The sequence below is a fragment of the Clinocottus analis genome, unplaced genomic scaffold (assembly GCF_023055335.1).
Source record: "Clinocottus analis isolate CAN_PGR_092001 unplaced genomic scaffold, fCliAna1.0.p SCAF_14, whole genome shotgun sequence".
NCBI lineage: Eukaryota > Metazoa > Chordata > Actinopteri > Perciformes > Cottidae > Clinocottus > Clinocottus analis.
The window spans coordinates 8,225,071-8,240,816 of record NW_027175865.1 but is presented as its reverse complement, the minus strand read 5'-3'; the positions used below and the strand labels follow the sequence as shown (position 1 = coordinate 8,240,816).

The 15,746-nt window shown below is 40.5% G+C and overlaps 1 protein-coding gene across 2 annotated transcripts; it reads left to right on the top strand.

Annotated features, from left to right (window-relative positions):
• Positions 1–664: 664 nt before the first annotated feature.
• tpd52 (tumor protein D52) lies at positions 665–13,827 on the top strand. 2 transcript variants are annotated; one of them, XM_068576209.1, is made up of 7 exons: positions 665–795; positions 9,351–9,478; positions 9,951–10,099; positions 10,488–10,589; positions 11,667–11,708; positions 12,936–12,984; positions 13,638–13,827. In XM_068576209.1, exons 1-7 carry the CDS (start codon positions 777–779, stop codon positions 13,749–13,751), a joined length of 603 nt encoding a protein of 200 aa, XP_068432310.1. In that variant the 5' UTR covers positions 665–776; the 3' UTR covers positions 13,752–13,827. The 2 variants fall into 2 exon arrangements, with proteins under 2 accessions (XP_068432310.1, XP_068432311.1); XM_068576210.1 differs by lacking the exon at positions 11,667–11,708.
• Positions 13,828–15,746: the final 1,919 nt, after the last annotated feature.

The window sequence follows — 15,746 nt, the reverse complement described above, 5'->3', positions numbered from 1 at the left end:
TCTGGATAGCAACATGAAAACGTGATATTGACAAAAATCTATCCAATAATTTGAACTCAACAGCGCAAAGCATTTTTAAAAAACAATATAATACACAAGGCTGTGCCAGCAGTGCCTGGTTTAATATACACTTATATTATTGAATATTAATTACATAACTATTTTTAAAGGATTTTTGAATAATTTATATATATATATATATATATATATATATATATATATATATATATATATATATATATATATATATATATATATATATATATATATATATATATATATATATGTAACATGGTTAAAAAGGATGCATTATCTCACAGTGGTTACATATATATATATATTTTAAATTTCAAGTACCCCCAGGGAAGTAGCCTCGTTTGAGAACCTCTGCTGTAGGCTATTTACACGTGTATAACTTGATTTAAATGTACTAAAGTATTTTACAACCATTCTGAATATAATCACATACAACTGAGGTGTGACACATATGCACGTTTCATTTGTGTTGCGCAGTGAAATAAAAACAACATAATTTAACTCGAACAGCCAAATAAGTATCGCTGGGGTTCAGCTCTGCCTTGTTGACGGTGGAGCACTTGATCCACGTGCTCGCCTCTGTTTACACTTCTGCGTGATGACGTCACATCAACCCCACCCTGCGCGGCGAGCAGCCTACAACATGAAATAGAGCGAGAGCAGGAAGATCTGCAGCAGCCCAGAGATCAACGTGCAGACTCTGGACATACAAACTTCCAGAAACAACGCAGAGTCGTAAAATGGAGGATGCAGAGAAAGGTAATTCATTTCCTGAAATGTCTCTCAATGGCCATGAAACTACTTTTGTCCCACATGGAAGTTGGCAAACTAGCTAACTTGCGCAGGGACTAAAGTTAGTCCGTTTTTATAACATATGCTACTATTGGAACTTATTAAGGTCATTTTTGTTACATGGATAAGGACCTTTAGACATTTAGAAGAAATAAGGTTTTAGATACACCAGTGGTGTGTCACGGTTTATTTTCAAATATCACGGAAGTAGAGTGTGACACAGCATTTGTTCCAGTCTAACCAGATGACGGGCTCACGGTAGCCTATTTCAGTAAAGTATAAACACGGAAGTTGTCATTTCCATTAAAGGAAACAATAATTGCGTCAAACGTTTGACACACATCGAAAGGTGGAGCACACTTTTGCTTAGACTTTATTAAATGACGAGGTGGTATTGAAATTGTAATTCGATTTGGTAAAAACAAAAGAAACTATCTTATGTATTTGAGAACTAAACCTTTACAAGCAGGTTACACCTGTTTGACAGCTTAGCACTACATGTTTTCTAAATGTCCTCACTCTGCTATTGTAAAACTACCCTGTCTACATTTCTAGTCCTCTTTGAACTTCAGGAGTGCATATGTTTAGTTTAAAAGTAGCACATTCCTACTAGTCCATGTTGGAGGCCTGATTTGAATGCATTTTACCATGCTTGCTTCCTGTCCTGTACCTTCCTAGACATTTCCGTTCCCGCACGGCAACCATCTGCCCTCTCATACCTGTAGACCACGTACCCATCCTCCTAATTTATACTTGCTTATTGCGATAGCTGCTTCTCAGCAAGTGCATGTGTTTTGGCTGCAGTTTCAACAACAAAAGTGTGCGTGTAGTTAATCAAAAACACTCTTTTCTCGTATTTTATTTGTACATGATATGCCCTTGTAGTTATTTTGGAAAGAAGAACGGGACAGAGGCTTATTTGTTCACCTCAAGGGGTTGCCAGGTAAACAAGGCACGGCCCAGGCCTCATTTGCCTTCAGCGAAAACATTCCTCGACCCCCTGCAGAAATGTAATTTCCTGACGTCTGCATGTTGTATATTTTGTTTATTGGCCTCAAGGTGAAAAATCTCTTCACATGAAAGGCTCGGCATATTTCATATATTGACAGATGTAACTTACTGACTGATAATAATAATAATAATAATAATAATAATAATAATAATAATAATAATAATAATTCATATCAGACTAAAAGAGGTCTGTCAGTTGCTATGTCATCTCGATGTATTTTTAAGCAAAGTATAGATTATTTACGGGCGACTTGTCTGGCTGCTGGTCTTGTGACTATGGTTCCTCTTTGGTAGTGTAGTTTTCCTGTGTCTTGCGCATTAGCTCCAAGGTTTTCCCTTGCATGACATTATTTCTACCACGTGTGTGCAACTGACACACCAGCCGTTCAGGCAAAAAGTATCGAACTTGTCTTTTGTGGCCTTGAAAACTTGGATAGAAAAGCAGTTATGGCCTTATGTAGCAGAAGTAGGTTTCATCCTTTTTTGTTCCTTTTTTATATATCACCATAGGAACTATTGAGTTCTCTTTTTTTATTGTCTCACACTCATGCCAACAATGAAGTTCATTTTACTGTCACCCTTTTATGAAGGACTATGGTGGCTGTATCTCAGCACCATCTGTACTTGCATTCTTGTTCATGTTTTTCCTCATTGCTGTTAGCTGCTGGTTTTCAGCTTGCTCAGTCACCAATGTTTCATTGGTCATGCATCTCCCTAATTCCAACCTCTCAGCCCTTATGGATACTACCATGACACGCAGCACTCGCGTAGCACATGACCCCAGCCATCCCCTGATGCTTCGCTCTACTCCCATCTGGCTACAGATGCAAATCTCTGATCTTTAAGGTGCGCTACAGTAAGAGCTTCGTGCCATAGCAAACGTAGCAATATAATACTCAATTGGCGTGTGTGTGTGCGTGGACTTCCTCTAATGAAAAACAATACACGGACTCCACGTTTCTATCTGCCTGTCTGTCGAGTGACTAAAAGAGCCCTTTTTGAAGCGTATCATTACAGATCTCCCATTTTTAAAAATCTACTTTTGTTTAATCAGTACATACCACTCGGTGTGGAGGTGTTCTTCCACGTTTGTCAGTATTTCAGGTGAAGTATTACAGTTAACCGGATGATTAGCAGGTTTCAGAAGGAGGTCAGTGAGCATATTAAGTGTTCTGACTGGCGTTCTCAAAGGGCTCTCAGGGGAGTGTGCTCTCCTCTGATTGTGTTTAAGAAGATGACCTCAATGATAACAAACATCTCTTTCTTTGTACTCTATTTTCCGTGCCTCTAAAAGGTACAGAAGTGACTTCATATTAATTAATTCTATTGAAAATAATCTTTCTTTCTAAAGGAATTTATTCCAATTTTCTTTTAGCAATTTACCATTAAGGTTTTATTCCTTTTTTAAAAAAAAAAGTCTGCTAAATATCTCACTCCAGGATTCTACACGTCAAAACTATTGGGATTTTGTAGCTTGAGAAGAAGGTCCTGCACAATATTCCTTTTTGGACTAAGCTTGTTTCTGGTATTTTCTGCTCCCTCAATGGAGGCGAAGGGTCTCGGCTCAAATCACATGTTCAAAAATGAGACATTCAGGCTGCTCATATCAATCTTGTTATTCAAACTCTGTTGTCTCATGAGATTGATCATGAGTAACATTTTTGTCTTATTAGATTTCATTGAGGCACAACCAGATGCTTCCAGCTGTGTGAACAGCCAAGAGGAGGCTAGCGTCCCACCAACCACATAAAGCAAACTTGTTGTGTAAGAAATGGTAAATATTTATCTATCATCCAGCACCGTTTTAAAGTCTTGAGTCAAATACAACTCAGCAGCTGTCATTCTCTCGTGTTAAATGCTTCATGTAGGCGGTACCGGGTGTTTGATGGCTAAGAAATGTACTCTAAATTATCTTGTTGTTTGCACTCCATTCATGGTTGTCACAAGTTGTTTTAGAAACTGTTCTTGAAAGGTTTGATCTCAGCCATTATTGAACTAAAACATGCTACCCAAAGCTTGTGACCTAACAAGAAAACCTGCAGGTTCACCAGTATCAGAAGATTTCCACATTTCATCTCAAAGATTAAAGGGAAAGGCTCCTTTGTCTTTCACACCTTTGATCCTAAATCATATAGCACATGCACTTTTATGATTTTAAATGTTTCCACTCTTCAAAGCTTCTGATCTGTGCTCCGCTTACTGCAGCTATAAGAGGGCAATGGAAATCGAAACAATTGACAAAACTGTGTCACAGGAAACTGTTGAAATTGACAACTCAAATTATGCAATAGCCATTTCATTTCTTGTCATTTGCCTTCTTCTTAATAGAGCATTTTTCAATAACGTCTGCGATTTGTCCAAGCAGAGGTCACACCTGTCTGAGACCTCTGGCAACAGATGGAGTATCTTCTAACATGACACTGTACAGAGAAACTTTGGGCCTCACTGTCAAATGGAGCATAGTAGGTGTGTCCCATTAAAGCCTACATAACATAACTGAAGATTTCAATTTGTCATCTAGTCTCTTTTTATCATACATTTTTTTGGGAAGCACTAAATTCATAAATGAGAACTACAAATACTCTGCGACTAGCTGTTAAAGGCCATACCAGAGAGACTGGTGGAATCCCTGTATGTCGTTGTGATGAGATATTTGTTGTTCCCTCCCTCAACACGGCAGTTTTTGTAAAAGAAACTTTTTTGAAACAGGGCAGTCAAAAGCTTTAATCCAGGTAAACCCTATGCGGGTGGCAGTTTTAAGACACAATTATCAGGGTGCCCTTCCCCCCCCCTCCCGTCACACCATGTGTATGAAGAATGAACCTGACTTAGTATGTTAACCTTGTTTAAATTAACGATTTCAACATGTGCAGGAATATACTTTTTCTTGCCATTATTTAAATGAGAAGATTGATACCACTCTGGTATTTCTACATTAAATATGAAGTTACATGGCTAGCTCAGTTTAGACACAGTGCCACAGTAAGAGGTAACACAGACACATGGAAGGTGGTTTTACTGTTTTCTCATGATTTCCCATGATGCACAAGTAATTTGACTATTGTGGACTGGGCACGCTCGCTGCATCCCTGGCCACCCATGTCTCATGATTCTTGTTTTAGGCTTATCATGTGACAGGATATGCCATGAATAGCAAGTTAATGGATCTGCTGCGGTGCTTAATTAACCACTTAAAAATGGCTGTTTCTGGTTATAGTCTGTGTGTGCAATGCACTTTGATGGAATTTTTTATTTATGAGATTAATCATTTATCCAACTCAAACATAGCAGTGATTTCCTGTTGATCAAATGAACCCAGTGTTGATCATGAATAAGTTAATGTGCCCTGATCAGGAGGGCTGCAGAGTGGAAGTAATGTTGGGTTTTTAAAGAAATACTTTATCTATACAACCCAACACAAGTTTGATATTCCATGAAACAAACACAAATGATTTAGGAAAATTGATAAAAGTTGAGATACATGTTTTGCAAACTAACCCATTTTATCAGCTTTTTATTTCGCCTCAGAATAATTTAGTCTTAGATTTAGCATTTTACTGCGATAGAGGGCCTCTGAATGGAGTAGGAGAGAAAGGCTAAGTGTGTGTTATCTTAGCTTAGTTTGCAGTAGAAATAATAATGCTCAATTTGATCGCCTGTTGAGGATTCATTGTTCTTGATGCAAGCCTATTTTAGTGCATGTGTGCAAGTTGATAGCTGGTAAAAAGTTACTGCATGTGTGTCCTGTTCTGGGCGGACTTTGCTACACAGCCTTGTATGACCCAAGTGGTTTAAGATTGTACAGAACATCTTCATGTGTTTCTCTTCTGAATAAAAGAATTGCAAACGTATTAGTGTGGATGTAGCCTCACTTTCTGACTGTCTTATGCTCTGGATGAGTCTCTACCTCCCTCCAAACATGATCTCTTCAGATGTACACTAAATCTTTAGTAGAATGTAAATCTAATAAAGTTAGTGCTGGAATGTCACCCGGCCATTTTCCTCTTCACTGCAGCCTTAAGAGCATCAGTCGGTGCTTGCAATGTCTGAATGTGTTAGAATTGAATGAGACGTGACCTATTCTTGCATAGTTCTTCTCTCTGTGTAGCTTCAATTCTCGCCTCATAACTCTCCTTTTTTAAATGCTTCTCAAATGTGTATATATTTTTATCTTCTATAACATACAAAATAAATATTAATGGTAATTGTTGGATGAGCAAAACAAAAGGTTTTATATGTTCACATATCTGGATGTTCTGATATATTTTATGCACCAATCATCGATAAGGCGAGAAAATATTCTAATAACAAAAATTGTCATTTGTTGTAGCCCTAATAGGAACACACAAACAGACGGTGTACATGTACTAGCTCTCTACCACATATAGAGCACTTTTCCTTAAGTACACACACACAATACTAAGTGTAGCCTCTGGCAGCCTGTCCCCTCTATTCTAGCTCACTAGCATTACTGCTGCCTCAAACTGGACTGGCCGCCCTGGATTAGCGCTTTGCTGTAATCTGGGACACTGCAGATTATGCTTTTCTTCTAATGCCCCCCACAACCACAACCCCCCCACACACACATGTGACCAGCCCACACAAATGGGACCTCTTTTATTTCAAGCTGGACGGAAAGTGAGGGAGGGAGTGAATTGACAGAAAGACCTGAGAGTATTGGAACGCAGTATCACTGCAGAAGCAGCTCTGCTAATGGGGGCTAGGATCTGAAAACGGCACATATTGCGCAAATGGATGGATTGTGAATTGACCTTTGGGATTATGCTGGAAAGGAAGAGGGTGTGGAAAGTGTGTGTGTGTGTGTGTAACAGCTGCTTAAAGGGACAGGTAACTTATTAACAGCAAGAAAGGAACAAGGGGGTTCACAAAGCCTTGGCCGGCTGCAGAAACAGAAAATGGAAATCCGGCTTCACTGTACTCTCACTCTGACCGTCTGAAAGCCAATACAAAACCTCCTCCCACTTGTACACACCCTTGGATATTGTGTCCCTCTGTCACACACACACCACGAGAGTCCAGGACGCTGTAAACAAGGAGACACAGAGCTAGCACGCGTCAGGATCACATGCAGACAATCAGACCCTGGCTGGCTTTGCTTAGGTAGCAGCAGCAGCGGCGGCGGTGGTGGTGGTGGCGGTGGTGGTGGTGGTGGGGAGGTACTTGTCCCTCCGACCAGCAAACACACTACCAACTGTAAACATGGAGCCCCTGGAGGAATACCACTCTCCGTTTGACTTTGAACAAGGAGTCAACGCCAGCTACCTCTACCTCTCCCCAGCCTACAGCGACACGCCGCCCACCTCGCCAGCTGTCAGAACCAGAGGTAATCACAAGGTGGAACGGGAGATGTGGGGTGGGGTGGTTGGGGGTGGGGGTGGGGGTGGGTGTGGGTGGGTGTGGGTGTGCTAGACAGAAAGATAGAACACAGGTCTGGTTCATTGGGCGGGGAGAATTTGGGGGAATGCAAAGCTCTGTTTGTTAGCAGCGTTTGTCACTTTTCAGTTTCCCTTCATTTTGTATTAAGACTGTTAGTAAGTAAATAAATAAAAATATTTACTTCGAAATGATGATTTATTTTGATTATTTAATTGCACTAACCTTGTTTAGTACCTCAAAGGTTTTAATCTGTCTTGTTTTAATCTGTTTATTACACACAATTTGAAACATACAACTATTTCAGCCTTGTCATTTTTTATTTTGGTTTATTTTATTTTATTATACCTATTAAAACAAACTATATATATATATATTTATTTATTTATTTATTTATTCATCTTCCAGACTAAAGCATCTATTGAAGCCACATTAATTTGTGCTACTTATGAAAGATATGAAAAGTCGCTTAGTCAACATAACCAACTAGTATGACGACTTGGCTACGTTAGTGGACTATTGTAGCGCGTTGCTAGTCACTCATCATCAAAGTAGAGATAATTATGTGCAGGCAGTTTGGCAAGTCTGTTTTTATTATTCTTTTCTAATCGCTAATTGTTTTCTAATTATGTAATTGTCTAATCTAGTTGTTGTGGCAGTAGTTGCCGCAGAGCGCTAGGAGGCCGTTTGGCAGAGCCTGCTCTCTAAAAGGAAGCGAGGGGTGGGGCAGAAAACATTTGGTAAAGCCAGACAAACTTCTGCTTCCACATACAAACTTCTCTTTTGCTCTCCCTCTCTTTCCAAGTGTGGTTTTTATTTGTATCTCTTGCTCACAGCACCCACTGATGAAACTCCTCACAGGCACACATTTGCTGCTCAACTCGTGAAGACAGATCTCTCACTGCTGCCTTCAGAAGTGTTTTACAACACTTTACATAGCAGATAACTCAGGGCCTAAACCTGTTCCTCTCCAAGGAATTGCTGGAAGCTTACAAAAAACAGCAAAATGTGGATTATCAAAATAAAAGAACCATTTAATATGGATTGGATTTACTCCATTAGTAACATACATACATTATGTATGTATGTATGTATGTATGTATGTATGATACTCCAAATCACTAGCAATGCTGGAAGGCAGAGTTTAAACTAAGCCAAGTTAATATATTATGAAAGATGTAATTAACAATACATCATATTTAACAGAGAGCTGAGTGGTATCAATCTTCTTATCTGAGTCTCGGCATAAAAGTAAATAAGCACACCCTATTTCCCACAGTTTCAATATTTTCCATGACAATTTAACATGCCATTGTGTTCTCTGAATAAAGTAACCAACAACCAAACAAACAAACGTTTGAACAAAAGTGTAATGATGTTTGCAAAGAAAATGTTTTAATGAAATGTACTTTCAGGTCTATTTTGATCGCCTTTCAGTCTCTTTCTGCTGTGCCCCCTTGTAATGACACAGTATAGTCCTTTTGTTTCTCGAGTCAATCCTTTTTTTTGTATCTAGCACATTTGTGTCACTCTATTCCAGCTCCGTTCAGGCTCAGTACATCCGCACCCGCTGTTTTCCTTTTGACTGACAGCACTCCTTTGCTCTGTTCTCTCACGCTGTCTGAGCCCATGACGTGTCCATCTAGAACGTTCTTTGTATTATTGATGCACTGCTGCTCCTACTGGCCACAACTCTGTCAGAGACGGCAACATCAAATACAAGTGTGCTCACTGTATACTGTATGTGTGTGGAGGGACAATGTATCAGTGGGAAGAAGAGGGTGTTTTGTCTTTTGGGTAATGGTACAGTGTGAATTAATGTTTTCCCTTTTGACTTCCACCTATCATGAAACTGCATCTTTAGCATCCTTAAGTTTCCTGAAGTCTTACTACCAGCTTCCTTTTCTTTTTCCCATCCTCCAGAGGACCAGCTGACCAGAGTTCAACATGGGCCTCCCCATATCACCTGTTCAGTCCCACACCAAACACGGGCCTGAACATGTCTTTTAAAATCTAAATCAGACGCTACAAAGTTTCTACAGCCTCAAAGTGAACACTTGCATTGCCAAGTCAGAGGTACAGATGGATTTAACTTTTTTTAAAATTTGACCTCCCAGGTTCCCAACATCATCCGGAATCAGTCCCGGAGATGGGAGAAGACGCAGCAACATCCATCGGTCCCTCCCCGCCTCCCCCTGCCATGACGGAGGAGGAGCAGCAGGAGCTACAAGAAGAGTTGGTCAAGGTCAGGACGGGAGGGATTAAGGATTAAACAGTTTCAAGAGGTCAAGAGCAGGTGTTTGACCCAATAATGCAAATAATCAATAAGGGTTTTAAAAGCGTGCTACAGTATAGAACACGTCTTTTCATTTCCAGCTTGAGAATGTTTAACATTTTTGATTAGTCTCCAAATAGCTGTTGATTCATTACCAATTGACAGACTAATACATTAATCACCTGTTGCAGCTCTTGTTGGGCAAACAAACATCACATTATAATCCACCTTTCCTCTCTGTTTGTGGTTCTTTAGTTCGACTTTTGTTAAACTGATATCTAATCAGACAAGACATGGTAAAGCATATTGTGTGTGTGTGTGTGTGCGCGTGTGTGTGTGCGCGTGTGTGTGTGTGTGTGTGTGTGTGTGTGTGTGTGTGTGTGTGTGTGTGTGTGTGTGTGTGTGTGTGTGTGTGTGTGTGTGTGTGTGTGTGTGTGTGTAGGTTGAGGATGAGATCGTGACTCTGTCCCAGGTGCTGGCAGCAAAGGAGAGGCACCTGGCAGACATTAAGAAGCAGCTGGGCATCACACCGCTCAATGAGCTGAAACACAACTTCACCAAAACCTGGCAGGATGTCACCACCTCCATCGCGTAAGTGTCTCACCTGAACTGAGCAGGCACTATATTTCGCTTGTTAAATAGAGTTTATGAGATACCTTTTTGAAGTAGCTTGTCCTTTTTATGACCTCCTGGTCAACTGCCTTCTTATCATGATGTTTTCTTCACGTCTGTACAGAATACCTTTTACAACTATAGCAAACTCTCTGCATTGTTAAGAGAAGGCTGAACAATGATCAGATGTCAGTGTTCTTGACAAGCTGCCTGTAGCATGTGCGGGTGGCGGGGTTTTATATTCCGAGAAACGTGCAGCATTGTGACCTTGATGCCTCTCTGTCTCCTTTCATCACTTCCATATCTCCTATTATTGCTCCCCATGTCTTCTCCCTCTTTCTCTCTCCGTCTCCCTCCTTTCTTCCAGCTATAAGAGGACATCTGAAACATTGTCTCAGGCAGGTCTGAAGGCCACAGCAGCGTTCTCCACTGTGGGCTCTGTCATCACCAAGAAGCTGGAGGATGTCAGGTGAGTCAGACAGGAGGCTTTAAACGTGAGAGATATTTTGTCAAACACCGAATATTTCAGAAACAGTGTCCTTTTAATCCGCTGAGCAACCTGATGATTTATTTCCTAGAAATTGCACAGGGACCTCAAAGTGCTAGTTAAATGGGCTGAGAGATTCAGTGCCTGAAAATGTCCTTACTTTCAATCCTACTGTCTATTCCATTTTTTACATGAACACAAATTCTACCGACTGATATTGAGGTATAGATGTCGTGGCAATAGCACGTGGGTCTGATTCAGGGGACAACATCCAGGTCTGAAAAGTAAAGGTCGCATAAAAATGACTTATTCAAACAGCCAAAAAACAAGATGGCGACGTCCAAAATGCCACATGTAAGGCTTCAAAACCAAAGGGTAATGTCATATTGACTATGTCCATTTCTTATAACCAGTCTTTGGTCTGACATGTTTCACAATTACCAGGTTAATCTGTTATCTTCTCCTTATTCATAAAAGGGATATATTTTCATAGCAGATTGAACAGATTGATTTTCAGTCCTCACATTCTGCTTTCAAAGTGCCGACTTTAATATCTACCAATACATTATTGCTAATATATCCTGGTTAAAAAAAACGAGCAACAGATTGTTCTATTAGAGATATTGCTCCAGATGACCCCTTTAGTTGAGATCCTAATCCATCTTCACCCCTGTCATCCTTCTTCTCTCTGGATTACTGAGCCGCAAACAAGATTATTAGGCCCCTCAAAGCACCAGGGTGCTGAGAAGTGCAGCCTCAGAGATGAGCCTCAACACTTCTCTGTGTGTGTGTGAGTGCGCGTGTGTGTGTGAGAGAGATCCCCCATAATACACAGGATTAGTGCACACACTGTGTTAATATACACAATTAATCTTAATGGGATGAAGTAGGATTTATGCACTTAGAATACTCAGTGAACATATCAAAGAATAAATAAGGGTATATGTGCCTGTCATTCTCTTTTTTCTTTCTGTCTGTTAAACTGTACTATGCTAAGATGTCCACTAAACTAATGCCTACCATGCTAACACCTTTCTCCTCCATATTGCTGTCGGATAGCACACGCTCATTACAACACTCCGCTAGTATGCCTGTCATGAGGTAAGGGGAATCTGTGTTAATGTGAGTCTGGCACCCTGTGGTGCCCTCTGAGCTACACGTGTTGAATACAATATGAAAGAAGAGAAGGCTGTTCCATGTGTTTGTGCAGCACGAGAGAAAAGGGAAACTTGTTTGGCTTTCGTTCTGCATTTTCAACATGCATTGTCTGAAGAGTTTCCTTTGAGGAGCGACCACCGCTAAGCGCTACTGTGAGCTATCAGGGGAGCTGCAGCCTTTATTATCTCGCCAAGACAGACCTCAGCTTGGTCAAGCTGTTAGAGGTCGAGCAAAAATCTTGAGATAAAAGACATCTTTGAAGCCAGAGGCAACATCGGTTAGCTGTGAATTTGGAAACATCCACTTTTAACGATGAAGAAATGTGGTCTGTCCAGTGTTGTCTGCTGGTGTTTACTGGTGGAATCCCACCACCAAAGTGATGAGGTGCAGGTCTGGACGTGTGAGATTAGAACTGCAAGTATTTTACCTTTATCAATGAATCTGTGGCTTATTAACTGAATAATTGATTAAATAATTGTTTTGTCTCTGAAATGTCAGACATTATTATTTTATTTAGTAGAATTTAAGGGCGTTTGTCTTCAAATTGTTCTAGGCTTCACCAACAATCTAACACTTAAAAGATTTAGTTCACATAGAATACTCAAATGGTTCATATTTGACAAGTTTTAACTCCTGAATTAATTAATTATTGTCAATAGGCTTATTTATTAATCATTTTAACTCTATGTGAGATTAAAACATTAAATATATTACATTCATCCAAACCATTCTGACCTATATCCAACAAAAATACCACACATGAGCACCCATCTGTTTCTGCAGCTCTGTAAACCTAAGTTGTTTTATTTCGCCTACACGTATTCAAAGCTGTATGAAAGGCATACAGCTTTTCAAATACTACAATTTATTTTATTTTCTTTTTTTTTAGACAAATATGTTTTTGGTTGCCTCCTACCATCCTGTTCATTCTGCTCTCTCTCGGTTATGTTTTAAAGTCACTTTAAAGTCCTGCATCGTCCGTGTCCTCATCAGATAACATGAGCTCCTCCTTCTGAAGAGGCAACTTGTTGTGTGTGTGTGTGTGTGTGTGTGTGTGTGTGTGTGTGTGTGTGTCTCTCAAACTAGAATGCATACATAAATAAGCATTACGAATAAATTCACACAATGTAGGGCCTGTTATGTTGTTATTTACGTCTCGTTCTTTCACAGGAATGCACCAACTTTCAAGTCATTTGAGGAGAAAGTGGAGACTTTGAAGGTACCAGACTATTTTTTTAGACATACACATTTCAAAATGTTTACATGAGAATAGTTAACGCCCAGAGCCGTGCATGGAACCGCAAACTATTTTCTAATCAATATTTAAAGTGAGACTCGTTCACCTCTGCTGACCAGTGGCCACAAGTGTTTATCACAGAACTACACTTTGAATTTGCTTTCATCGCCCAACGTGTCGAGTCAGTTGCATGAAGAGAAATGTCAAGACGTCCAGCAACTCGGCGAGGAACCGTTACGCAGCCACGTCTACAGTAGCCGACGCTGGCCACGGTGATCCACCATAAGCTGCTGGTCATACCGGGCCAAAAAAGGCTGACGCAGCAGAATCCGTCAGTGTATTGAACTGAGCAAAGATTTATTGCTGTGGATTAAACTTTTCTTTTCTTAGAGGAAGATTTAGTTATTTCTTTCTTTAAAAGATAAATAGATCTCACTTCAAATGCATACATTTACAATCAGATCTGTTTTTTTAAGCGGATATTTTCATAACATTGCATTTTAAATCGTAGCATTATATTTTAGGATTGTTACCACAGATTTCAATTTAAAATCCATTATTTGTGTGTGTGTTAAGTTATGGGAGTCAATGATGTAATTCTTATTCCTCATCTTTTCTTCCTCTTCCTGCTTCAGACCAAGATGGGTCCATCAGCGTCCACCGGTGTCCCCGCCCAGCAGGACGTCGACGTCCACTCCACCGAGACTTTCATCAGTCAGCCCGACGACTCGGCCCCCCAGGAGAACTGAGACTTCCTAAACTCTCGCCCGGCCCTCATCACTTGACCCTCTCTGACCCCTGGACCGTAAACACTCTCCCCCTAAACTCTTGTGTGCCAGTCTTCTTTTATCGGAAACAAGTGACTTCCCACAGCTTGTGATCTAATTGTCTGGTCTTTTTGTCTGACACGTGCGTTCACTGGTTGATCGAAGTGGAAACTGAACGCATGGGATCAGAAAGACATGTGGTTTCGTGTCGTATATATTAGAGTCCACTCTGGCTCGCTGTGGGAGAGATCCTCCTGCTGTATGACTTTCCTTTCTTTTCCTCCTGCCCTGCTTATATCTCAGCTTTTGTCCAACCAGCAAAAGTCAGAAGCCAAACATGCTCCAAGATTATTATTTTCTTTCTGAAATTAACACTGTTTCATACTTTGTTTGAGTGGAGAAAATTGCTCAAATATATTACAAACTTGATTAGAGAAGGATTTATACATAAAATGTATTATCATAAGAACCTGTTGTGTCTTATATTAATTTTAAGATGCCACACGATCATAATATAGTCTAACATTGTGTTCAGAGTATGAATGTATGCCTTTCTGTCCTTTAGGGACACCACCTTGTATACTTGATCCCACAGCACTGAGCCTCTGATTCTGTTTCAACTGCAGCCACCAACTCCAAAGCTAGTACCTTTAAAAAAAACAACCAACACTTTAGAATGAAAAGCATCCCTTTTACCATTGTTAAGAGTAGGTCAAAAAATTGATATTCACGCTTAGATAGTTACAGGAAAACAGCCAAGATCAGCGGACCCGCAGCAGAGCAAACACAGTCAAGGTTCAGCCCTGACCAGAGGTGAGAGCATGAATCAGTCTCTTCCAGAGCCAGAGTCAATATTTAAACGCTTGTCCATTGTTTCTGCTGGGAGGTAACACCTACTCTCTCCCCGTTCCGTCATCTATTTGAAAGCAAGGCAAGAGACTTCACGGGCTGTCACTTTGTATCCTGATGCATAATGATGGTGACAAAGAGTTGGTATCTGGTACACGTTTGACATGATTAGTTTCGCCATGGTGCGGCTCTGCAGAGGGACACATCAGACTGTCTTCTATATGGTTGGTCCACTCTGTTCCAGACTGAAGGATCTTAACATCATTCCAGCCGTCTCAGGATTATTTGTAATAACTTTGGAGATCTCTGAACTTTTCATTCTAGCAACATTATCCAGGCCAATAGTTTTGTTCATGACTAAATACCTGCAACACGAAGAAAATGCCCATCAGCCTCAGCTGTACTTTGTGTGCAGTGCTAATTATCAAATGCTATCACGCTTTCCTGCTAGATGGTGAACCTGGTAAACATTACAGCGGCTTACCATCAGCATGTTTTTGTTTTCGTAAGCATGATAGCATGCTGACGTTAGCATTCAGCTTGCCGCACCGCTCTACCTAACACAACCTCACCCAGCGTGTAGCGAGGCTGGAGGCTCTTGGCCTGGTTACCCCTAAATGTGCTGTTTGGAGACCTTTTTATAGGAATTGTACACAATGATCAAAATAAGCTTATTTTTGTTAACTGCAGGATTTACAGCATTTTCTAAAAATACTGCTTTTCATACAGATCTAAAGCTATCAAACTGTTACTCTCACAATAGTTGTCTAATATGCACAGGGCTACTAAATGAAACCTTGAGGTCAAACGGAGTCAATCTGAACACAGCCATCGTTTCCTCTGGTAGACACATGAAGACACGAGGACTGAAGGCATATTTCTAGCACTAGTCCTGCTGGGGAAGGACGAGGCTGGTACAAGTCTTCCCCTGCTGGTGGACGAGTGAATAAACAGTCATGTGAATCAGCTCTCCCACCTAATTGTTAGTGCTGCACTTTGCCACACAAACTGGAGCAGCACCCAGGACGTATACCACAAACAGGCCGAGGGGGATTTCTGCCATTAAGATCTTGTTTTCAGCAGCCATGACACAATGTTTAGCTGTGCAGTATGTCATGTCCTCATGGT